Source organism: Brienomyrus brachyistius, chromosome 12, assembly GCF_023856365.1.
Source record: "Brienomyrus brachyistius isolate T26 chromosome 12, BBRACH_0.4, whole genome shotgun sequence".
NCBI classification, from domain to species: domain Eukaryota; kingdom Metazoa; phylum Chordata; class Actinopteri; order Osteoglossiformes; family Mormyridae; genus Brienomyrus; species Brienomyrus brachyistius.
Genome location: NC_064544.1, coordinates 7,913,357 through 7,940,035, shown reverse-complemented (window position 1 = coordinate 7,940,035; position 26,679 = coordinate 7,913,357). Strand labels below are relative to the sequence as shown.

The 26,679-nt window shown below is 44.6% G+C and overlaps 1 protein-coding gene and 1 long non-coding RNA gene across 3 annotated transcripts; both read right to left on the bottom strand.

The window, feature by feature from the left end:
• Positions 1-11,590: 11,590 nt before the first annotated feature.
• On the bottom strand, positions 11,591-15,774 carry spry1 (sprouty homolog 1, antagonist of FGF signaling (Drosophila)). 2 transcript variants are annotated; one of them, XM_048969825.1, is made up of 2 exons: positions 15,171-15,774; positions 11,591-13,443 (listed from the first exon to the last, which is right to left on the bottom strand). In XM_048969825.1, exon 2 carries the CDS (start codon positions 13,386-13,388, stop codon positions 12,438-12,440), a length of 951 nt encoding a protein of 316 aa, XP_048825782.1. In that variant the 5' UTR covers positions 13,389-13,443; positions 15,171-15,774; the 3' UTR covers positions 11,591-12,437. The 2 variants fall into 2 exon arrangements, with proteins under 2 accessions (XP_048825782.1, XP_048825783.1); XM_048969826.1 differs by lacking the exon at positions 15,171-15,774 and adding an exon at positions 14,465-15,136.
• A 1,013-nt stretch (positions 15,775-16,787) lies between these two features.
• On the bottom strand, positions 16,788-20,435 carry LOC125704387 (uncharacterized). The gene is made up of 2 exons (XR_007381102.1): positions 17,901-20,435; positions 16,788-17,277 (listed from the first exon to the last, which is right to left on the bottom strand). It is a non-coding gene; the product is annotated as an uncharacterized LOC125704387 (long non-coding RNA).
• Positions 20,436-26,679: the final 6,244 nt, after the last annotated feature.

Here is a 26,679-nt window from a genome sequence, read left to right as displayed (position 1 = left end):
AAGTCCCCTTGACTGGAGTTATGGCGTCCACACGCCTGGAGTCTCGGCACACTCCCCCTTCAGCACTGGCGGCCCCCGTGGGGGTGAGAGCCAAGCGCAGAAGCCTGATGGTGGGGTGGCCACTTGTCATGTGACGCAGAAGGCGGCGAGCGTGACACAGGCTGCACGGCACAGAAGGGCCCTACCAACCCCCAGACACCTTCATAGGACTCCCATATGTGTACCCCCAAGTCTAAATACATATACCATAAAGAGTGTGCCCATGGCGGGGGGATTCTTCCCTGTGCGTGGAGAGGCGTGACACATTTCTGTGAGCACCGGACCCACCAACAAAGGCCCAGATTTATACGCTCCGACTCGCTCTGGTCCAGTTCGTAAGCGGAGCGACAGAATTACAGGGCCCTTTGTTGTCAGATCTGTGGACAAGCCAAATATATCTGAGGGCTTGGGGATAGAAGCCCCTCCTCCCACTGCATTACATTTCTGTAATATTCCGGTCAAGGGAAATGGTGCGTTTGATTGAGGCAACAAAAAAAATTTGACTTGTTACTAGCCTGTGCGGCAGTAACGCTGTAAAGAGAAGGCATTTCCGAACAGGTGGTTTCACTTTTTCCCTCTTTCCTTTCTTCCATTTATTCTTGTCTCCTCCATGGCATTTGCACTTAATCCATCCCCGGATGATGGTGCGGGTCTTGCCGGGCCGCTCGGCCGTGGGCAGCTTCCCCCCAGGAGGCCGAAACGAAATCCGGTTCTTCTGGATGACACATGGGGAAGGTGCGATGCGACTCCAAACCCACGCTGCGATGTTTACCCCACATCATAGTCGCCGTGGTTCCACTTACGAATCAGGCTCAGGAATACCCCGAACATATATTTACGAGAAACAAACACAGTGATATAAGTAATGCGTTGTGTCATGGTTTGTTATTGTCGGCCATTGTTTGGTATGTATGGAAGGAGGGGAAGCCAAATAATAAGAGGACAGCGGTGGGGGGAGAATCTGCCAAATGATGTTTATAAGACGGAAAACAGAAACAGACTTTACAGAAAAACACAGCATCTCCTAGCCACTCAGCCCCTACACCAAACAACAAGCACTGAAACCCAGACCCTTCACAAACTAGCATGAATTTCCAGTCACCAATAAGGCATTAATCTACCAACATTTTAATACACACACACACTCCTATGGATGAATATTTACGTGCCACTAGTAACCCAGGAGAAACATAAACACCAAGAAATCTAAAATCAGATCTCGTTAGCTGTTCTAAGGCAGTGACACTTTACGTACATATTTGCCAAATTATACCTTTTGAAACCATCCCGTTTTGAATCATCTCGTGCCGAAAACGCCGGCCTCCGACTTACAGCAACAGTGCTGAATAGTGTTGTTTTGCTTCATGGCATGGGTGGAATCAAAAAGTCTTCACAAATAGCACCAGCAAGAATGAGGCGTGTAGGAAGGTTCTGGCCTGACCGTCTCCCGCTACAAAAACACGGTGCTTTCTGTCATGCCTTCTGCCCACTTTCTTCCTCCTTCAGCACCTTCGTTCACTCAGAATTTCCACGAAGGATCCCCAGCGTGACGCGCTGCTTCATTCCTCTTCATCGAGTTCACATTTGCATATCTCACCTCCCGCTGGCAAAGTGGAAAAAAATATTACGACGTTGAGTTTTGCTGCGTGGTTTGCTTTCCCACCCCCCCCATCCCCGTAGACCCTTCTAGAAGGGTCCAGGGTTTTTGGGTTGTGACATTGCCATATGCGCTTTCCCTGGCCTGTTGCCGTTCGCATCTCTGAACCTCAGCGCTGATTGATGGCGCCCTCCCCGGGACAGGAAGTCGTCTCGTCCACAAACTGAGGCGTGCCTTGTCGGGGGAAGCCGCTCTGAAAGGGATCCACGACTGGAGGTGGCCCAGAAGCTGGTTCTGATTACACCTCACACCTCTGTCATAACACGACGACTCGCAAAGTCCAAGTCAAATCCCGACAGCAGCTGTGCTGGGAATTAAAAGTATACCACAGCTACAGAGATAGTGTAAGAGAGAGCATTTCAAACTGCACCTTAAGAGAACACAAAGGAAAGCACGCTAAAAGCAACTAACGAGAAATCTTTCCAAACACAGGACATCTCAACAGATATCGTATTTCAAATCGAAACAGACGGACAGACGCGTCACCTTTTCATATTTAAAATCTGGCTTTTGCACGTTGAGGCTCCTTGGAAGCGCACTGCCAGGTCTACAGGTTTGCTTGGCACATTTACATTCGTTCTCATGCCATTTCCAACATACTCAAAATCAATTAAAAACAAGGAAATCTAATACTGCATAAGAAATTCGGCTTTTTTACTTTAAACATCAGTTAGAGACCTAGATGAAAGGCGATCACTCATATTTCATTTGAATTAGCAAGTTTTACCCAGAATTGGAGAATAAAGAATAATAAAGTAAAGCCTCTTAACTCATTGCGTGATATTTTCCTAGCATATTTTTTTCCTCTGAACAACATATAAATGCATAAACGGAATTATTACACTGATTTTTTTCAATTTCCCATTACCTTGTAATTTATTCCATGAGACTGCTTAATACTGACAGGTCAACCTTTACAACTGCGGGACTATGTTTAGGATCTTCATTTATTTTAATAATAAATAAGCATTGTTATATAAGTGGTTACATATAGGTCTTTAGTAAGGAACCTCTTGTGAAATGTGAGATGGTGCTTGCTCAGCTGTAATTAACGGCAAAATAAATTAAAACCAAACTTTAATTACATTAAATGTTACTTTGTTTCCATACATGTGTGGTTTTAAATATAATTCCTTCATTTTGGGATTTAAAATCAGATTCACTGATAGAGAGAAACATTCAAAAGCTTTGGATATTATTTTGGGTTTTTGGAGAACAAGTGGGGCCAAAGTGCATTTATATTTAAAAGGGGGGGGGGGAGAGAGACTGTCACAGAGGTTTTAAGACAATGACCTCCAATCTGACGCCGTATCAGGATCATCTTATGCAGAAGAGCTGAACTTATCCATACCAGTGTGGCTTGAAAATTGCTGTTACTTTAAAAGGAACAGCTCTACTATGGTTAATACAATGGGCCCCATTTTTTTTTAAATATATATTTTTATGGGCTGCATTAAGTGCAAGTTATTCCATGAATGTAACTCATTTCGAAGCCATTTCATTCTTTGGCAAGGGCATATCGATGGATTTCTTACTTTTTTATGCCGATGCCGTGAACTGTGCAGTTTTCAGAAGGTCTTGAAGAACAGCCGCGAGAATCTAAGAGTCATAATGTAACTGTCGCAGAATAGAACATTAATCCACCTTCCCCAACATGCCTTGGACTGAAGATCCAGATCAGTAGGGCATCAATTTGTGCTGAAATCCTACTACACTGAGACACCGTACAGTTTTAAGGAATGATATCCGGTTTTCCGGTTTGGTTGCATTCATTCGCAGGAGGAAAACACGAAGCCACGATAGATAGGCGGAGACGCGACAGATCATATTTAAGCAACCTGCCACCAGGTTTTAAGGCCTGTCTCAGGATGAATGCTTCTCAGGGGGAGGCGTCCAAAATCAGGCGTGATGTACTTTGTCCAATATTCACCGTCTGAGCAAAAAAAAACAGGCACCTTCGAACCCTACCCCACTCGACTCCACCAAAACTGCAGTCTTCAAATGCCCGTTCAATACACCTCAAGTGACTCTGCTTACTTTTCCTAAAACAAGCTCCTTGGAATATACTCCGAATGACTACAAATACGGAAATTGGAATTTCGCTACCAAACGCCTTCAGTCGACTTCATACATAAAAACATATATATATTAAAAAAATAAATAAATCAGCGCATTGGTAACGTGCACCTCCACTAGCCGCAACAATAAAACGTGGATGTGGTTACATGTGGAATGCAAAGACTGTTGCAAAAAAACACACAGGAGTAACATTAGCAGCCCGAACTTCACTTTACGTTTTATTCATGGAGTTTCCACTGTAAAAATTCTGGAACTTAACAAAAAGAAGCATCAAAGTCACTGGGTGTCACTTCAAGGATTAAATGACCGATTTCTTAAGCATATGCTATATTATGATTAGGTTTCCTTCAGCGACCTCACCATGCTAATCACTGGGACATCGACGATATCTCAGCTTCTGGGGCAGATAACATGCACAGGTCTGACTTGACAAATATTCATACAAGTTCCTTTGATAAAAAAAAAAAAAATGCTGAAGCAATGTGTAAATTTCCATAAAATTCATATGAGAACTGCAAAGTATGTACCCTGGCTATGAGCTGTTCTCACCCCTAGAATCTGGTAGGAGGCTGATGATAAAGTGTACTAAAATAGTTTCACCCAGCAAGGACACCATGCCGTTTTCTACGGAAGATGACGGTCAATGATGAATGGAAAATATTTTTCAAAGTGGAAAATAAAAACTAGAAATTAACAACTGGTGGGACGACAGAGAACAAAGTAAAAATTCCCTTAAAAAAACACCTGTAATTTTTGTTTTGAGTATATAATCCTACTCAAACATAGAGTGCGAGATCTACTATTGCCTAAAGGACTATCAGATTTGTGATTTGAGTTGTGCATTATATATATTACCGACATTTAAATGCATGTGTAAATACATAAGAATGCAATATATACAAAAAACACAGAGTATGCAGACATTTATATGTGAAGGTAGATGTAGATCCAAAAGATGCCACGATGTAAATGCTTAATAATAATTGGCATGCTATTCTCGCATTTATGTTCACAAGTTTGTGGTCCAAAATCAACAACAGATGAGTCTCTTTTCTGTGTCTTTCCCTTTCCTCCCAAATTTCTTTAATAAAGGTGATGGAGGAGGGTGACGCCCCTGCTCTAAGAGAAAACCTGCAGGATGGTGCAGAAGTGAGGTTCAGCATGGGGCTGCAGGTGGAAAAGACATCTATTGCGTTCTGCAGGCAGGGGAGCGGGCAGGTCTCGAAAGCTGCGTTTTCACACGTATCTACAAAGACCCTTACCTTGAAAAGATTCCCACATCTAGGGAACCTAAGAGTTACATCATCATGCTAAGGAACTAGCGGAATTATTCCGATGTTATTTTTAAGATAATGCTAGCTAAACATGTTTGCCCAGCGTGCACGCTGCACACTCCACGTTGCCAGGCTGCATTGTGTTAGTCTTCTGCTTATTTATGCAACACCTTAGTCCGAGAGAAACGCTGTTCCGCTTCTTAACTGTGTACGGTACTAACTGTGTTCCGGTTAAAATGACATTCAAGACCTACTTGAGTTGATTCACGTGTTTTGTGGGAATGTAAGAACACACAGCCATTTGTCATTCTTTTCCTGAGGGAGTCATACTGACGTACCATGTGGTGTCATTACAAAACTACACTGTTGGAAGGGTGCTGAACCCATTAACGCTGACAACTGAATATGGGGATAACTGTGCATTCATGAACGCATCGAATGTTTACTGACACTCTGACGTACTTGGAGAAATACACACAAACACACCGGTCTGATGTATTTTACATAGGCAGTCAAGGCTTTAATGAGTTCTGGGAAATGGCGGTACTGACAGACGTGTTCAAAGTGAAAGCAATTTTGACTTTCAGATAAGTAATTGGTTTTTGGCAACAATTCCACGTCGACAACAATCACCGAGTAACAGCCGTTCGTTTTATATTGGTCTTCATGGGTCATCTAGTGCCAGAGATTACGGAAGAAATTCGAATAATGAACATGACTTCTGCCACATGAAATCTGCAATGATGTGAATTATTCAATAAACAGCACACTACCAACATATTTTCATAACACCTCCATATAACTATTGACCCTGTTATCTTACTTCTAACTAAGATTTATTAGCTTTGACGTGACTCACGACAGTAGGTTTAAAAAATAATTTCAACAGCATCCAACTGCCTGTAATCGATGTCCCTTTCCTCTGTCGTCTACTGATAACGTCTGTCCCAAAGTGTGTGTGTGTGTATTATATATATATATATATATATTTCTGATATATATGTACACTGTGTGAAAACTAGTTTTATATCTCATAGCAACAAAACAAGACCCAAGGTGGTACAGAACTTGTATTCACATTTGTTTTGACAGCTATGACAATTTCCTACCGCTACATTCAAAGCAAGCCTGCTAAAAAAATCATCTATCTATGGATGTATTCATTTAATTCCTTGGGAAAATGGACGAGAAATCAAATTCTTATTAAAAAGTAATGATTTTTGGATTAGCAGTCGCACAGGTTTCTGCAACAAAATTTTATACGGCAACGGCTACGCGGTAATTCCCTGCCAAGTCACAATATTAAATATTCTAGATGTGGTTATGGTTTGGAAAGGACACACGTTAAATAAATCTGGTTTTTATGTAGCTGAAAGAGGCTTTATGAAAAAGGCTTAAAGCGTAATGAAGCTATGCAAAGTGGTTAAGTTACTCAATAGCGAGTTGTTTTTTGCTTTGTGGCCAAGAGCTATGCTATTCTCTCATCAATAAATTACCATAAAATCTGTGGGTTGTTATAATGTATCATACTTATTTTCATTTTTGATCTGTATCATCTGAGGGGGGAAAACCCAAACAGACAATAGTTTTTAATGCAGACAGTAACTACTGATATCAAATACCAACAATAATATATACATTCACGATACATTTTCCCAAACTTGCTCCAATGGCTATGTGGAGAAGCATGGTTCTACCATTTAAATCTGTCACCTTTTGGCTACGTATATATATGAAAGGGCAATAATAATTACTGTATAAAAAATAAGGTCTACATTTTTATTTTTATAGTGTTTTATAACTCGAGATTCGCATTTCAGCATAAGCCTAGTATGTGCAATCTGCTGACGCGAACACAATAAATGCAACAGTATTTAGAACCGACCTTCATAGAAAAGAAAGTAATGAATTATTTACTTAAGAGTCCTAATGATGAATTCGAAAGACCGAATCCAACCTAATAAAAGGTGCAGGCGATGCAAATTATAAAGCAATAAGGCGGACATGCTGACAGGGCCGTTGTGACTCAGTAGCTACGATCCCTGCTGACCACTGAGCGCTGACTGGAAGGTGTGATGTTAACAGAGGTTACGGGGATTGTGGGACCCCTCTTATGGTGGTCAGGGTTTGGGAAGCACCCTGGTGTTGGAGAGGTTAACTGAAGCCAGGGAACCGCCCCCCTCTCCCTCTTCAACCTCCTCTGTGACCCCCACTGGATGTGCCCCCCCCCACCCAACCCGGCCCACAGCCAAGAGCTGGACGCAGTAAAGGTCTGCAAAGCCTCCCATTGTTGTCCCTTACACAGGATCACCAGGCCTGCAAAAAGAGAACTGGCAGCTGAAACACAATCGTGTGATAGGACTCTGCCCTATCTAATCAAGGGCAGGGGGTCACTTCCCAACAACTGGGCAATAAAAGATTATTTCCAGCCGCATAACAGAAAGGCCGTTGGGAAGGGGAGGGGGGCGGCTGGGGGTGCGTGCTGTCTGTGTGGGAGGAAGTGAACTGAAAAAAACTCAGCAGACGGGAACCATCTGGCTAGATGCATGGTCTAATCTGGAAGGGGGGGCAAAGGAGGAAAATAGATCGTACTCTTTAGACCCCTCCCACTCACCCGCTACTCAAGCCCCTCCTTAGCGTTCCCCCCCCCCCCCCGCCCAACTTTCTACCCACCCCCCAACTATGGAAGGGGCCACTGACTCCAGGAATGATTTAAGCCCTTTAATTTTTGGGAACTTCGGAAGTTTTAGAAGGATTTTTTTTTCTGGTTGACATATCACAGGAAAAGCACTGCGAGTGTGTGTGTGTGTGTGTGTGTGTGTGTGTGTGTGTGTGTGTGTGTGTGTGTGTGTGTGTGTGGCCCAGGTATACCAAATGTCCCCATAACGTGTTATTTTTACATTGTTGGGACCATTTATCCGGTTCCCTGTTGGATAACCACAATTTTAAAGAAATCGGTGACTGCAATAAAAAAATAACAAAGATGCCAAAAGATTTACATTTTGTTTGGTTAGGGTTGGGTTTGGCTTTATGTCATCATGTTGGGATTAGAGTTTTCCTCATAGAAATGAATGGAGAGTCCTCACAAAGATAAGAGTACAGGTATGTGTGTATGTAGGGGGGGGATGCTTCAGCCTCAAAAAAAAATGGGAGAGGAGATCGATGAGCTCATAAGAATGGAGGCTCCCAGCTGATCGCCATCATGCAACATCATTCGTGTGCCACGCGTCGTCACGCATGTTCAGCCCGCATTTATGCCAAAGCACGTACAGACATCCGAATCACAATTATGAGATCTTAACAATGTCTATGACTAATCGTATCCCTGTTTTAAGGCGCACGCAGGATGGCCATAAAACGAGAGTCCCGGAGGCGGTCACCCCATTTGAGGCCCCCCCCCGGAACCTACGTTAAACGCTTCACACCAGCACCTCCCACCAGGCATCCGTGCCTTGGTAGCTGACCACAGACAGAAGCACACCACTTCACAGTCAGAGTACCTCTTCTGCACCACAACGTGTGACCCTTAGTATTTAAAGAAAGCATTCGGCTTGGTAGGGGGCGTGTTACACGAGTGAACTTTCCACCTGGGGGAGCATGGAGGGCCTTTGGGAATCTAAGATACATATGGAGATGACTATCTTGCATGAATTTTTTAAAATAAGTACTAACTCACACGCATAAATATATATACATCATAGCTAATAACCTGGTATTGTTGCTGTGAGCGGCCATTAAATTATGCATATCAAAGAAATCAATCACTACCGACACTATGTCTGGCCACACATGAGCTGCGAGAGGAACCAACAAGCTCGCCCGTGTTTAAGACTGGGAGCAATGGCGTTACTGAAGTATAGCCAAGCAACACCAAGCTAAGGAAATGCACTCTAACCACATCTTTTCACCCTGTTACTCCACAATTAGGGAAGACAAAGAAAAAAGTCATGCAACGCATGGACAATTCAAATGAAAAAGCACAATAGTGATTATACTCTTGTCATTGACTGTATGTTATTATAAGCATGTGGGTTTCATATGTTTGTTTTGGATGCGTGTATATTTGTAAGTTCAGGAGAGCTCTTTTTGAGGAAGGAAGCGAAGGAAGTTTATGGAAGTTCAGTACTTGGAGGGATATGTATAACAAAAGGTATGAGATTTAATCTGTGAAATAACCAGGGCAAATTGAGTGTCTCTGTCCTCTACCTGAACCGCAGAAGAATGACCGACACTGTTATCAACCAGCAACGGGGGTGAAACGGTCAAGTTTAAACGCTTAACCCCGAGGTTACACGGCTCCTTCAATCAAACCGAGCCGCATAACATAAATACGGCGCTGAAAAGTGTGCAAATCGTTACACTTAAGTTAAGGGGAGACGAAGTGAACTAGTGCCGAGTTTATAGGACGAGGAAACGAGGAGAATATATATATACTGGTGTCACTTATATTTATATATTGGTAAGATCAGGTCGTCGTAGGAATGCAGCAATGAGAAACACTTGATGTGGCGAATTGCGAGGAATTTCCTGCGCCATAGTTTACGGTGCTTTAAGCGTCGTTTCCTCTGGAGCGGGAAGGACGGGGCGCCCCGTGACTCACCGAGCGATCGCCGGGGCTTTCGCCCGTGGGCAGCCCGCTGTCATCGGCCGCCGGAGGGCGGCCCCCTCCCTGCCTCTAGGGCTGTGGCTGCAGAAGATGAGGGCGGAAATAGACCGCAGAAGGGCAGCTATGTTATAAAACGTGTCACTTCATTACGAGCGGAAATGCTGATGCGATGATACTGTATCATCCTTTTATGTTTACTGTATTTTAAACACAAACTACCTGTGGAGCTTCCAGATCCCAGGCAAACATTATCGACAGTTTATTACCTGCAAAATACAGCCTCGGCCACTTCCCTTCTGTACGAGGCCTCTAAAGTGAAGCCTTCAAAACAAAAAGGTCTCCTATTGTCTGCGATTGTCCAAGAGCCAGGAGCAAATGGGGCTCGGATTGCAGCTCTGAAAGGTAACAGGAAATTGGCAAACCGCTAATCCGCACTAAACTATTCATAGTAACAAAAGGTACATTCCTGTTTAGGATGGGGGGGGGAGGTGAAATTGGAGACAGGTCCATTTGGGGGGGGCGGTTCTGCTGCGGAAGACTGCTGACCCGCACAAAATGATATCATGCGCATTTACGCGGTACGTGCCGCAGCGGCTCCTCACCCCCCATCGTCTGCTCCGCCGGTCACTGCAGCGGCTTCTTCTGCAATCATTTTCAAATTCTGCTTAAGATCCGCGACACTATTATTCCATATTTTAGACACCAGGCAGTTCCGCGGAGTAGCATTTCCTTTACGGCTATCCCTCCCTCTCTCGACGGTGCAATAAAACGACGTGCCCTTGCACGCTTTTGTATTTATGTTTACCTTGAGAAACCAGAACGGCAATTAAACAAAATGCCACAAGCATACTATCCAAGAAATAGTAACCCCATTACGCAGGCCGGAGGGCATAACCATAGCAATCTAAAAATACCTCGTGGTTAATTACTCACTCCGGGTTTTCAAAGGAAAACCCTCGTATTTATAGAGGCTGCATATGTGATCCACGTCAAAGCCACGGAGTTTTCTGTCAGATTCAGTCCAGGAACCGACAAGAAGCTTGCCTCTCAGCCTTGCCAAACTTTGCCAAGTGACAAAACCAAACAAGAAAGTGACCAAATAGGATTCTGTCACCTCGCTGACAAACCATTAAAAGCCACCCTCTGCCAGTGTTTTACTGGACTGGAACAGGGGGTGCACTATTGATACAGTGCGTCCAGTGTCTTGCAGAGTCTTGCAGCTTTCTCAGCCTACGCCGCCGAGCATTTGCCTTCAATGGAAAAGTGCCTCTCGTCTTCACTTACTCTATTTGGCTTACATATTGGTTTAGTTATCTGGGATGGTCTAGTAGGCAAACAGTTTTCCTGTTTTTCACAGCCAGTAACACCCAAAAATAAACAGTTTTGAAGACTGTAGACAGAACCCAACATCTTTAAGCGAACCAGCATATACCAAAAACTTCAGGTGTTTCATCATCATAGATTTCGAGTTTGGTTTAAATTTGGCAGATTGACAGTTTATAGATATAGGTAAGGGTGTATATATGGACAACCTAATGAAGATAAGAGTTTCTGATAAATTTGTATTTTGACAGCTTTTCTGCATGCACACACACACACACACACACACAGCTCCAGAAGACCAATCCGGTCATGACATTTCCCATTTTTCCCCAGATCATTTTCTACAGGAAAGACACGTTACTGTCCAAGGCCTTGCTGAGATTTACAGTGTCTGGAGACAAAGAAACGAAAGACATGCATCTCTCTGCCTAGCACTCATCGATGTGTCTGGTTTATATTTTACGGGAGCATATCTATCACATTCTCTTAAGAACCCCCCCTCCCCCCATTAATTGTGACTTTCAGAATGGAAACAGTCTTCCGGGATGAGCAGTCGTAACGCAGACATCCCAAAAAACCTCGTGGAGCAAAAGACGACACGGAAGGCAGTGATATTTTCATTAATTAATATATTTTCTGCATTATAGTTAACATAGTTTCTTTTGTGCCACCCTTTAATTTCAGTAAGTATTGATATTTTGTTATATTCAGACATGAGTAAAATTTTCAAGACTGTCTTTTGCAATAAATATCATAAAATAATAGAGCTTCACATAATAAATATTCTTTACAACAAAAAAAAAAAAAAAACGTTTTAACAGACTTTTCTTTAAAAAATAGCCAGAATTCATCTTTAGGATTTTATACATACAATTTACAAAAAAAAAATAAAATGCCACGTAGAGAATGTAGATGTTGGAAAAAGGGGAAATAAAAATGCAACAGAAAAACTAGAAAAATACCACTAAAGCATAATAGAGTTATAACCACAGCCTTAGTCCAGTACCAACTGATTACATATAAAACAATTCTGGTTGCTATGGATGTCTGGTAACAGCTACATATTGTCCAGATAGTCCTTCACAGATTTGGTGAGAGGCCGCTCTCACACGAAGCATCGGAGAACTCACACCGTCTGAAAGAGAATTCTTTACAATGAGTCAAGAGTGTTAATGAGTAGCTGAAGAAGACACAAAGAAATGTGAAGGCAAACACTGGTTTGTAGAAGGTCTGGGCGGATGGGGGGGGCAGCAGGGATGGAGGGAAGAGAAGGGAGGAGGGAAAGAAAAAAAAAATAAGATAAGTGGTTTCACACTCCACAACTTGCTGATAAACGGGTCAACTGGTGTAGAGATGGAATGAGGAGGGAGGTGCTTAAATGTTTGATAAACAATATTATTGTTATTAATATTATTATTCTTTTATTATAACAGTCAGGAGCCATCTATGGGTGGGAGGATCAGGAGGGCTTCTCCAGGCCCCTGGGGGGGTAGCTCTCCAGTTTGCAATACACAGTGTTGGAGTTCTTGCATCGGCAACCGGGCCGGCTGATGTGGTCGTAGCAGCTCTGGCAGGCGTTGACGCAGCCCTTGGCTGGCGGGTAGCACAGTAAACACGGGAAAAGCATGGACATGAGTCCCATGCACAGGAACCGGGAGCAGAAGTGGGACCGCGAGAGGGAGCAAGGGTTGTCCGCGCACGAGTCACCCTCATCGTCGTTGGAGCAGTGGTAGAAGATGCCCTTGACCAGGCACATGCATGTTCCGTGTTCCACTGCACTCTCGGCGGAGCACAGACACTGGCCGCGACAGGCCAGGCATGAGGGCAGGGTCCTGGGCGCAGTGCAGTCGCCGCACTTGCACCTCCCGCATCGCTCGCAGATGAACCGGTGGCCCGAGGCGTCCCCCTTGCCCAGGGGCTTGAGCACGTCCTCCGGCGGCGCCGGCGGCGGCTTCGGTTGAGTCCGCACGGTCCGGTCGACGCGGTGGCCCGGCCCGGGCCTGGGGTGCAGCGAACGCTGGAGCAGACCCTGCTCGGATGAGGCACTGCTGTTGCTACCAGAGCTGGCAGCACTTCCGGTACTGGTGGAGCGGCTCAACACGGGCCCCCGCGAGCCACCCGGGGGACTGGTGGGCCTGTGCTCGTAGTTGTTGTTCACATTGACACGTATGACCTCGTGAGTCCTCTCCTGCTTCTCGGGACGCTGCAGTGGCCGGGGAGCAGGCCTCCGAGCCACGGACGGCCCCTCTGTGTACTCGTTATTCGAGCGAATGGCCTTGATTTGGTCTAAAGAGAGAATGGCCGCATGCTGTAGCTCCCTTTCATAATCCAACCTCTGCCTGGTCTCCAGGGAGGGCTGCTGGATCACGACTAATGAACCGCCAGTGCCATTTTGACTTTGGAGCTCCATCTGGGGTGATCACCACTTCCGACATTCACTGTGGACTTGGCACGCATCTGAAATCCTGTAGAGATCAAGTCGGAGCAGAAGAGACGAACAATTAGGGAAAAGCAGTATCGAGAATCCGAACACGAGCTACATTAATATTCAACAAGGCATAATTCCGCTTTTTCTATCTTCAAGGCATTAAGTGCAATTTGGAACAAACTATAACTGTTTTTCTTACACATTTCCAGCATACCTTGTGAAACCAGGTCTCGGTGAAATATTAAATATTTCCGAATTATGTGGAATGAAAGTAAAAACCCTAAGAACCCCCAAGTTATAGAGCACTGCAGCGCGCACTGCACGTAAACAAGCAGACAGATGAATAGCAGCTCCCTTTAAAACATAAAGCAGCTTCAAAATAAAACGGAAGTATTTCTATAGTAGACTGCTGTTAGAAGAAATTAAATATTTTCTAGATCTTAAGCAAAGCATGCGGCTAAAAAGTTGACTATTAACAAGACTTTAAACAACCTTTTTCAATACGCACACATCTAAACTTCAGTACAAACACTTCCCGTCCTAATTTACATTTGTATAGCTAGTTAACATTAAAATGCAGCACAGCAGCGAAACGAGGACACGGTCGATGCCGACAATATGATCTGCTCCTTTGAATCCGAACAATTAAACTGAATACATTTGACAGATTTTAACTTCGTGGCTTGACAGTATGAAGACTATCAATCTGCGTCGGTTATGAAGAGCGACGGAACTCGGAGGAAATTTTGGGGCTTAAAGTCTAATGCTAAGGTGGTAAAAGTAAATCTAAAATTATCAATCGCACTCCACCATACACCCGATTTTAACTGGATTGCGCAAATACAAATATATAGAGAGGATAATGTTAACGACACTCTTTCAAAATAATGAAGACGGGCTTGCGCATTGTGCGGTCTATCCTTGAATCCGCGCTCCTGAAGAAACCGCGATCGTAAAAGCACACACACACACCTCCGTGTGACGAGAATACCTAAAAGGCAGATTTTCAAAAGAGGAAGAGATCGCCTGGTTTGAACAACAAAGATAAAGGCCATTACCTTGATCCATGCACTCTCTGCAGAACATTCTTGGCCTGGCAGCCGCAACGATGTAGACGGATCATCGCGTCTATACCGCACATCAAAGTTATTTGTAACTTTAAAAAGTTACCCTCGACAGTTTAAAAGGCCTGCGTGCATGGTGAATATAACTCTCTACAAATTAACCTGTTGTTTCACCGCGATTCTGCACCGTATAGCGTTTCAGCTTAAGCAAGGCTGCGCACACGGGGAAAATGGTAGCGCGGCGCCCTCTGCGACGGCAATTAAAACTGATTGATAAACAGATCGCGAAGACGAGAAGAAGAGAGGAAGGGAAAAACTTATGAATGAAAACAAGCTCCGTGGGGGGAGGGGTGTTTGTTAGTTACCGCAGGAGGGCGAACTCCCTTAACTGTCCCAAGTATGAACATTTGGTTTCCTTTCGAAGCCCCAACTGCACGTACTTGATAAACACGCAACGAAATAACAGCGCGGGGTCGACAGCCCTCTGTAAGTTACGCACTTGTCAAAGTAAACCATACCACGCACAACAGCAGAACTATGCACGCATAACTTTTCGCATTTTGTAATAAAGTAGATATAAAATGTATCGATTAACTCGTTTAGTGACAATCACGGTTATTTACGAACCACAACATTTCTATCTGCGCCATAATTAATGTATATTGGAGTGCGTGTCACACAAGCTAGGAAAAATACTCACCTATATACAACCATCCATGATGTTGAATCCATCAACCAAAATATCAAGAAGCCCAGTCCGAAGAAATTGTCCAAATGCAGTAAAGTTAGTACATATCAGTCATAACGAAAGCTGTACATCCAATGCATAAAAGGAACGGTTTGCAAATCCTTCTTCCAAGTGCGACCATTTATATACCAGTTTGATCCAGAAACGGTAAATCCATGGCTGTATTTAGTAGATAAAGAAGACGACACTCGGTGCACTGGCGAGGAACTCGAGGCACTGAACAGAAATCAGTTCTGTTTTGCTACGGAGCGGAGCAACAACCGCAACAAGAAAAAAGGAGAACTAATTAAATTTGCTACTGGAGCAAAACGCGGATTAAAAGCTTATATCCCAGAGAGTGTTGTGGTTTTTCTCTGTTTTGTAGCGTGGATTCTTCCATCAAGCACAGCGCGCCTCCGCGAGCTGACGCGCGCTCTACGCCGCTGTAATACCGTCTTGCACTGAATGAATGGGAACGCAGGGTCCCGTGTTTGTCCGACTAAGCAGCTCCCATTGGCCATTCACGCCACTGAAAAAGGATACATAGCATCCGCTCTTAATTCATTGGGCAGCTGTGGGAGGCTGGGCGGTGGAGAGATGTGTGCAACACTTAAGGTGGACAGATTTCCCCACACAAGTCAACCAACAGCGTCCCTACTTGACGGTATTGTCAGAAATTCCATAGTTGCCGTACTTACTTGTTTATGTGCTACCTGTTTTTCGTAATGACAAAAAGAAAAACTTGAGTCAACACTTCTTTTCGATTAGTCAACGTTGCTTCCGCCCCCTGTAATCAGCCCGTAGAACGTAAAGGCTGATTTAAAACTCTCAAGTGAACTTTTGAGAAGCCTATTAAATTAAAATTACAGAAATCACTCCGAGTGAATGCGGTTTAAATGCGACTCAAAATGTATTTACTGGCATAATATGAATATGCTTTAATTGACATTTCGACGCCACCTTAAAAATCTGTTCGGCGAGAAAGAGAAGGTGCCTCGCTGTTCTTGGCTGTCTGGTTTGATTGGTGTCGAGGATGCATTACATCCGAATCCATGAGAATGGGAAGTTCAATACAAAGCCAATCTATCCCATTGAAATGGAAAATCAACAGATAACCGATATTTACGACAAGCTATTTAGAAGAGTCCATAGGAACAACCACTTCAAAGCGAGGATATAACACGTACGGACAGCAGTTAACATTTGACGCGATTAAATTGGCGTCATAAAAATCCTACGGTAATCTCATCATCAGAAGGGGGTATAAACGTTCAACAGAAAAAAACAAACAAAAAAAAAAACGGCGTTTTAACCGTGACCACGTGTCAAAAGCTTTGGGTAAACAAAAAAAAAACTTAAGCTGCGTTTATGCAATCTTAGATACTTACCTACATCTCCCTGACTGCTTTCACAATTTCTTCTCTTTTTCCTAAATGTCTTTATTTCACTTCTATATTGGTTACTTGGCCATTATTATAGATTTAGAATATGACTTAATTTTTTTTTTGTTGACTCGTTCAGGAATAAACCCATGACAAACTCATAACACATTTTCTCATATTCTACACGTAAACAACCAAAACAAACACGTCATGGAAAAATCTTATTTTTATTTAAAACGAGCACACAAACATGAACAGGGAACAGAAAACGAATGCATATTCTCTGATTTGTATTCATTTTGGATTTGCCAGTCAGCTCTGTGTGCTATACTGGCAGCTGAGGGGGGCAGTCAGTCAGTCAGCATATAACTTTGCGGTTCCTTCCTCGAATGCTAACTGCCACAATACATGCCATTTTCTGCCTCCGAAAGTGAACCGATTTAGAGCAGAAAGGTAGTCTGAGGAGAGCCGCACCATGAAATGTGCCGTTTCTTGACTCTTCCTCTTTTCCACGTGAGACATCAGAGAACGTGCAAGCCACTCTGCTCCTGGTAGCGGACGTATGACTGGATAAGTGAGGCCGGAATCCTCGGCTTCACCACGGCAAGGGCGCCGTCAAAATGCCTTCCCATGATGCTCTGGGCCTTGATGTCATCCTGCAAGGCTAGGAGTGCAGCCTCCCTGCAAACAGCACTAATCTAGGATAGGAAAACAGACAGAATAAACTCTTGTACCATCGTCGGCAAGCTGTTCCGCAGCAAGATCACCAATTATCACAGTTGCTAAAAATAATAAATATGACACACAAGCTTCAGCAAAAGACAGTGAGTAATACACCTTCAGAGATTTTACTGCGGTATAAATAAATCACATTTAATTACGGTATTGTCTCCAAGGTGGATGTCCGAAATTAGAACTACAATGAAATCAATAAATTATACAGCATTCCGACTAAACAAAGGACTCAGGTGCTAAAAAGCAACTACTGACAAATGAAGAGTGGTGAAATGTATATAAAAGTGTAATATATATAAGCCAAAGTCCTTAGGATGGGCGCCTGCTTAATGAGTATACAATACACTCTATCAAGTGCACGTTTCAGCGACAAGGTCAGAAGTATACAGGAGTGCCTGCAGACACAACCACACTTGCGTTTCATCGTTAAAATGCTTCTCCTTAGGTTCCTGCCCTGAGTCGCAAAGACGTCTATTGGCTGATGAGCATCAACCCATTTGGCAGAGACACACGGCTGCACGGCATGTTAAAACAAACATTTACGCAGATTAGAGCAAGATTTAAAAGGCGACTCTCCCACGCTTACCTCTAAGGACCTAAAAATAAATCCACGACATGCAGCATAATTCCAGTTGTTCACAAGGCATTCAGTATTAATTACTATGTTCATAAATCACCCAGTCACCCTTTACCCCAGAATGTCTCATAAGCTCATGATATAATACTTCAACAATTTACTTTTTTTGAGTAAGTTTCAAAAATGCACCAAACTGTAACAAAAGAGCTACTTCCTGTCGGCAAAAAAAAAGAAAAACAACACCTACATATGACCCCTAATAGGATTCACACATTGCATCCCCTGGGCGGCAGACGAGTTCACCTTGAAACACAAAAGGAAACAGACCAAAGCATTTCACACCCACTTATTATGAGGTGAAATATGTGAATCCTGCTGATCTGTATTCTTGTGGCACGATATCGTCTGGTACACCTGCAGCCGCAGGGGGGCACGACTTGGCGCCCTGACCCATATTAGTGGCTCCGTGAACCTCCTGGTTTATGAGCCATCAGGGCCAGCCCACCTGGGTCATGTGACTGCGGAGGTATGATAATAACGCGTTGGCCCGATTTTTGGCGAGCATCCAGCGCTCTCTGGCTTCCGTCAGGCGCACTCGGGGGCCCGATGCTGGGATATTTCCGATAGATCACTCCTAAGTGCGTGTAAAGCTGAAAAGAGGATCCCTTTGGTATTGTAGCACAAGCCAAAAAACTGACAGCATTTGTCTCCAATATATACGATAAGATACAGGAGAAGTAAATGACAACAGGTATGTATTATATAAAAACATCTATTCATTTAGCAGATGCTTTTAGCTGAAGCGAGGTACAACTGAGGAAGCAGAGTCAGTCAGTTCCGAGAGCAGTTGGGGTTTAAGGACCTTGCTTAGGGGAATCTTTCTGCTGACCGTGGGATTTGAATAGAGAAACTTCTTATCTAGGGTGCAGTATCCTCACCCACGGGGCCACACACTGCCCCCAACATCAAATAACAATAACACTGTTTAGTGTAGTTAAAGAATAACACCATGGGGCTCTCCTAGGTGTGACATTGTCCCTAATTACTGTTTTAGAGCTAAATATGTCACTGTTAACCAAGACTGACTGCCACAGCACTGACAGGTATTGTCCAGATGTCAGGAAGTGGATTCCGCTTTCTTCCGAGTGACTGAAAAACAAGCTGAAGACTCCGTAAAACAGCGGCAGAGGCTAATTTTCCTTGAAGGGCTCGCTGTCGGCGTTGTGGTCAAAGATAAAAAACAATGTTTAGTTTTCTAAACAGTAAAGGGGGGGGGAGCGATGCTGCTTATTAGACATATATAATACACTTCTCAAGTGTATGTTTCTTGGCTTGTAACGTCACAGGACCCCAGAAGCATGCAAGTACTGTAACACAGACACCGGCTTACCATACTCAGGCAAAGTTTATACTTTGATTTTTAAGCTTAATACCACAACATCACCACCTAAAGGAATTATTCCTTTCATAGCCATTTCCAAGGCAGAGAGAAGAAACATGAATGTGCTTTTTGTGCCAAATACTTGCTCAAGCAATTATGGCAGCAGGACAATGTGGTATCAGAAACATTTGGCCGTCTGGTTACTTAATACCATTCACTCCGCAGCCAACGTTTTAGAGGAACCAGACTCTGGCTCAGGACGACGACTCCGCAAAGCCTGCATACGTTCAGCGGCTGGGGCATAAATTACAGGTCGTTTTGATGCAACACTGACTTCATTTTGCACTCCCTCCCTAAATTATATAAGCGCTGTGTGTAATATATGGATGTCAAAGGCTAACATACACTTCTGCTGCCTGGTACCTGGTTGTATCAGCTGTAGTGTTATGGTGAATAAGAACTTAATGTACAGTACCTTGCAAAAAAAAAGGAAACATGTATACTAGGTAAATGCACGCATAATCATCTTTGCATCCAAAGTTATTCTTTGCAGCTATAAAGCTGGATATCATGGGTATTACTTCAGAGTTAGTCTTTTGATTTAAGACTTGCATTACCTTCAAAAAGGCAGGAATACACTGAATGCACAGGCATTACAAATATGGTTGTGATGACTGTGATGACATCACCAATGACAGCTGAAGCCTGAGGAATCTTTCAACATTTTTCTCAGTGGAGTAAGGAAAATGTCCTACGTTTCCTGTAGTCATCCATTCTCATCAATTTAGCAAGGATGCGTTTTAAAGCACAGCGACTTCAAACTACTGCATCTATATCTTATTCCACATTATTTTCCAGCCTTTCAATAAACCTGAATCACAGTTTGAAATGGTTAGACTCTTCACCTACTCTAGTAGCCCTTTCTAGCTCTATACCGTTGCTTGGAGGCTGATGCCATGGCTACCGATGAAGCCAACCAGAGTCTGAGGAGATGCCGGAAAGATACCACACCTCGAATAAGGAGTCAAAGGAGGTATTCCCCGATGCCAACCACAGAATTGTAGTTTCCAGTGTTCCCAGTCATTGGGCCCGGCTTGCCACTAAACGCCTTTGACTGATCCCTCTAAAAAACTCGTGAAAAATGAATGTCCAGGCGACTTATTTCGTCGTCATTTTTCCCAACCACAATCGGGGGGAGGGCTTCTGAGCCTATAATGATACGTTTATACAGGTTGGTAGTCACATTTATTTCTGTTCACCACTGGTAAATGAATTGGTTGCGAGCAGATGGAGGTATTCCGACGTGCCGGTGCTCCGAGTAAGGACCCGGAGCCGCGCTGGGTGACATCACAGCGTGCTGGGGGGAGTGTCCACAGGCGGGGGCGCCCGTTGTCGCACGGCCGCGGCGCTTTCCGCCCCAGTCAGCGGATGCGCTCCTGGAGCAGTTCCTGGCATCGCTGCGCTTGCGGTCTTCGGAGAACGTCCTGCCTGTGGGGAGCGCCTGCTGTCGCTCACACCGACCCACAACTCTGATCCGTTTCAATGTAGGAAAATCTCTTTTGGGTTAATCGGCACCAGATTAAGGGATAATAATAATAATCCATTAATCCATCAAAACACTCATCCTAATGACGACCTCAACCCCCACCCAGCCCTAACCTTAACCATAAGTAATCAAACAAAGTACAAGAATTGTGGCATTTTTAGTTTTCGATTGCAATCACAGATTTTGATAAAAAAAAAATATTTTCCCTTTCTGGGGACCTTAAAAATGTCCCCACAAAGGTAAAAATAATTTTTTATCCCAGTGTGGGGACATTTGGTACCCACAAAGCAATATATACATAACCCACATACACAATCACACACGGAGGGTGTTTACCTTAAACTGCATGCTTTCGGAATGTGGGAAAAGCCCAAAAGCAACCATAATAAAAATTATTACACACACACACACACACACACACACACACACAACAATAACTTTTTCAATCACCTATAATAAAAAACATGTTTCCTTGCCAAGTTGGTTTTGCCTAAATTGGAGAGATTTATTTTATTTGACAGCAAGGAACAAAATACAAGACAGCTAAATCATAACTCCATTAAATGTGAAGAATGAGCGATTCCCTGTTACAGTTACCACAAAGTCAATGTCAGAAATTAAACAGGGTAACAAACTATCTGTGGTACTGTAATGTCTGAGTGGGCTAATATTTTGTTTGTCTTACAATGAATTTATATAAAAAAAAAAAAAAATTCCTGACCCCTACAAAGAAGGCAATCACGTAGAGCCCAAATTTAAGTGATTTACTGAAAGCCATACCAATAAAATTTATCAGTTTACATTGTGCTCATTAAATGGCGGAAATGGGCTCTGAGTTATTAATTTGTTTGTGAGGCGCACCCAGAAATTCAAGAGGCGGCAGTGGGCCCCAGGCGGGCCGAAAACTGGGCCAAAACGTGGCTGACGATGAAAGACGAGACCAAACCCACGGTGAGTGCAGGGGTCACGCCTCCCTGTGCGTAAGGAACACAACAAGGAGTCCGGCAGGCCGACGCCGGCATCTGGGGTCAGACCCCTCAGCCCGCTTTGTGCGGGACACATCCGGTACGCTCCCCCCCCCGAGTACGCACTGTCGCCTCCGGTGTCGCAAACACTCACACGTCCCTCCTGCTCAAGGCCGACGTGATCAGGCCGACATCGAGTGCCACTGATTATACTGTCCCTAAAAGAGTTCTTAAGCAAATGAAAAATATTGACTTCCATTCCTAAAAGCCCTGCTTCCAATTTTCTGGAGGAAATTAAATAATGTATAAATCAAACGCCGGGGCCCAGCCAGAAATAAAATGTTTCATCCTCTAAAGGCAAAGAGGAAGTGTGTGCTGCAACAAGGACATGCCAAGAGAAATAAGGACTGACCTCAGTCCCATGTGAGACCCATTTAAGATAATCAGGCAGCGGGTGCTAGTACAGGGAGGGGGGGGGGGGGGTGGTTATCATTCCAGAACACTTCCAAGGATGGACACATGTGGAGGGAGGCAGAGTGGAAACTGTGCCGAGAGTCGTGCTCCCGCAGTAGGGGGAGGGAAGGGGTTTTTGGCTCCGTTGTTTGATGAAAATAAAGAGAGAGAGAGAGAGAGAGAGAGAGTGCAAGATTGTGGGGGGGGCTGGCTTGGGGAGCAGCTGAGGCGTCCCATACAGCATTGAGGCCGGCTGCACCCGCACAGCGGGCGCCGCATGGCTGCAGCTCCATGGCAAGGCTGGGGGGGGCAGAAAGGGCCTGCTGGAAACCGCACAGAGAATGTGATGGGGGGGGGGGGGCATTCTATGCCCTCCCCAGCCCCCCAGCCCCACGGTTTGGCAGGGCGGTGGCAGGATGCGGCCTCGTGGACCAAAGTTCCCTGGGGGGGGGGGCATGGAAGACCTGGCCGAGAAGAATCCCCCCCCCCCCGCAAATCTGCCCTCAAGTAATTAATATACAACAGCCCCCTTAAGCACGCAACATAAAGCTCTCATTTAATTATTCACAGCACTGACTCTGGGCTACTTAACAGCTATGAATTATGGGTAAAAGCCCCACCCCCCCCCCACTATGCTCTGAGGAGGATGGGGGCGGCTGCCCCGGAAGGTCAGACGCACAGAGAGCGGAGACATGGGGCTCCACGGGCGAGTGAAGCCGCGGGGCAAAACACAGAGGTGTTAATTACTGCCGCACGAAGGCAGCCAGGGAGCCGGAGACAAACAGACCCGAGGAATGTAAACAGGCGGTGTACCCCCCGTAGGTGAGCGGGAACACCTGCAAAGGGGGTGGGGTGGCCGAGCCGGCCAGCCACCCCTCACCCAGGGAGTGGCTAGAGTGTTTATGAAAGTGCCCGCAGCGGGTCGCCCCGGAGATCTGCACTCCCGCCCAAAACAGGAAGCTTGGTGTTGGTGCGCGCAAGAGTGTCAGGTGAGTGCAGGGATTTAGATAATGGACGCCACTTCGGCATTATACCGTCGTTACATACTTGTTGCACCACATATAACTGTTTTGTTATACCAAGGAAGCCGTGATGAAGAAAGGGACAGCTCTGTAGCCCTGACGTTTATTAGAAGAAGATACTGTGGTTAAACGCGGTAAAAAGATGTTTGTGGTGAGGCGGCAATTTTTTTGCAGTCCAGCACCTTTTATTGTAAATATAGTTTTCATTTTCGTTCACAAATTGTAATTTTTTATTTTTTTTTATTTTGTGACCGTTTTAGTTTACGATAATATCACTGGTCCCAACAAGCAGAATGCAAGCAGAATGATCACACACACCAGCACCGTCAATCCACGCAGAAGAAGCTTAGATTTTAGCCTAAACATTTTGTCAAACACTTATTCAATGGAGATTCTAAAGTAGCAGGCAGACGACTTTATGGCTTTAATGGGTATATTTACCAGCTGCAAGGACGAAAAATTAAAAAAGCTCTCCATGCTAATGATGATTTAATAAACATGAATAGCGAACACTTAGGGTGGTTTTTCTTAATCTGGCGGTCAAGAATATCGCCTGTGCACTTTCTCTTCAGGTGCTACTGCCCCTGTAGTGCCATCGAGCTTTGCACAGTGTAAAACCACCTTTATTGTTTTGTAGTAAATCGGAACTAATAATTACGTAGTGATACTGAAGAAAATAAAGCAATTACACTACACTATAGCAATATAGACTAGACTATATAGAATATACTTTTTATTGACTTAGGAAAAAAACGCGATTAGGTAAGTGTTTCTTTTTTTTAAGCAGTGCACAAAGCATCCTGGGAAATCATGGGGGGGGAGGGGGCATGCCTCCCCCAAGATAGTTCAGCCATAAAACACCACATGTTGCGGAAATAGCACCTGCAAGACAAAGGCCAGCCAATACAGCGGCATTTGCAGAAAAGTGCTCAGGGAAAATGCATTTCCTGTTTGCTGATCATTTAACAAACAGTCGCTGCAGAGGTGCTAATTGCCGGCCCCGGGATGCCGGGCCCCCTGCTGGGGAGGACCGGCGTGACATGGCCCCCTGCTGGGGAGGACCGGCGTGACATGGCCCAACTGTGTGAGCCGACACAGTAACCAAAGGAAGCTCATTCTCGTTTTCCACTTCATTACGACTTATTGCTAGACTATATCTGCCAGCCCAATTAGGTTCATTAAGCGATCGGGGGCATCCCCCCCCAACCCCCCCCCCCCCAAACCTCAGCCCTTCACCCAGCCAAAAGAAATACTACAATGGCGCATGGATCAGCTCAGAATTCTTTGGAAAAATTCAATTTGCGCTCTGTGTATTTTCCTGCAGACCACAGAGCTGCTTGGAATGGGCCGTCAGCGTGCCTCTCCTCCAGCTCTGAGCCAGTAATAAATGAGGCCGCTTCCACACTCACTACAACGGTTCACCAGAAGCTCCCCTTATTACCTCAAGAATTCTCACAACAATACGAAGTAATTGCACATCACTTGGAAGCGTCGCCTGTGGTCTGCGCCGTACTGACACTTCCATGTCTCTACGGGCAAGGATTGACACAGAGGAAGCCAATAAAATGTACAGTGTCAACAAACTGACCGACCTGTCTGCCCGTCTGCCATAACCGCCTGGTCAGTACATGGTCACGGTGAACATGAAGACAGGCAAAGACAAGATCACACAGTGAGACAATTCAGAGTCCCTAAATCACATGACCGCATCTTCTTGGACACTGGGCGCAAACTGGAGAGGAAACCTGTAGATTAGCTCCCTGGTAAAGAAGAGAGTGAGTGTAAACAAATTTTCTCCAGTACAGGGGAACCACAAAGTGTTTGAGAGGATTCTGGAAACACCATGGTTGTCATAAGTTAGCAAACTAAACTACCCCCGTTCCATCAGATACTGAACAAAATAATGAATGACAATCGCTGTCGTTCCTGCGCATCGGTAAATCTCCCGGCAGTCGCTCTGGCAGTTATGTGTAGTGTGAGACATGAGGATTTCTAACATTCCTCACTTATAGCTGAGAAACACAAACCTGATTGCAGACCACAGGGTAAAAAAAAAGGGGGGGGGGTGGGTTGCTGTGAATGGAAGGTCGCTGGTTCGAAGCCTGTGTCTGTCTCAAAGAGAGAAATTAAAGCAAGTGAACTTTGCTTTAATAAACGAAAAAAAATAATAATAAGTTCAATAAATTCCCCCATATTCAGTTCCATTTTATTTGCTATTAGCATGTTAAGAATCTCTGGCCCCATTTATCACATGGTTGTGCAAGAGATTACAGAATAACTTTGTTAATCACCTGGAAAGATACAAAACACAAACTCTAGGGGGCCCTGTGGAGACCGACCTCCCTTCCCACCAACATCTAGCTGCAGGCAGCACTCAAACCTTCAGGGTTATAGGTGTGTGTGTGTGTGTGTGTGTCAGATATATATTACATTGTGGGGACAAAATGTCCTCACATACAAATGATTTACAGACCGACAGCCAGACTCTGGGGGTAAGTGCTGTCGTCCGTTAAGCACCTACCGGCAACGGAATAGAATCGCTGGAGAAAGGTGCAGGAAATCCGAAATCGGGCCAAAACGCCTCGCCAGAATAATCAAGCTCTAGACGTTCTCTAAACGAAATGAAATAAAGCTGAACGACGGCTGTCGGGGACTGGCGGGAGGGGGGCGGGGGAAGCCTCAGTGCTTTCTGCAGTGTAGGAGTCCTCATGCAGGTATTTCGGGGATCCGGAGGTGTTCCAGGGAGCACGGCTGTAAGCGGAGCAGGTGCTGAGCTGGAGCAGCCGGTGGCCGCCAGTGTGTGCAGGTGTTACACGACCCGCCCCCCCGCCCACCCCCCCCCCCCACCCCCGACAGCTAAGAGAGACATCCGATGGTTGAGGTCCAAGCTGCCTACACTACTGCATCAAACTGTCTAGAAAGACACACCATCATTTTGTAGTTTGGGGGGACGGCAAGTTCATACGGAACATGCATGTTCATGCGGGATTCGGCACGGATCAGTCAGCAGCAGGGGAGACCACGCAGAAAGACACAGACGCACGAACGAGGGGCTTTACCCTTCCTAAACCACAAGTCACTTTGGGAAGAGGTCCTGAGTTCATATTAAAAGTTAGGAATTATGCAACAGTGCACAAGATTAATTACTCAGAAAAATAAGGCATATATAAACATGCCAAGGTCAATTATTAGGGAAAATCTGCCCACAAATCTTCCAAGCAAATATTCAGTACAGGGGCAAGTATGAGGCAACAGTGTTACACACCAATGTAATATTTCTGAGGCAAAAATAATGTCTGAAGCCATTCAGTAAAAAAAAAAAAAAAAAAAAAAAAAAAAAAACAGAGTTTTAAAATCTTCTTCCTTTCATAAATTCCATCATAAAGTTTATATCTTAATGCCAAAGGAAAATGCTTAAGAA

Bases quoted from the DNA above. Each gene is read 5' to 3' on its own strand.
- spry1 (XM_048969825.1), bottom strand. From the start codon at position 13,388: ATGGAGCTCCAAAGTCAAAATGGCACTGGCGGTTCATTAGTCGTGATC.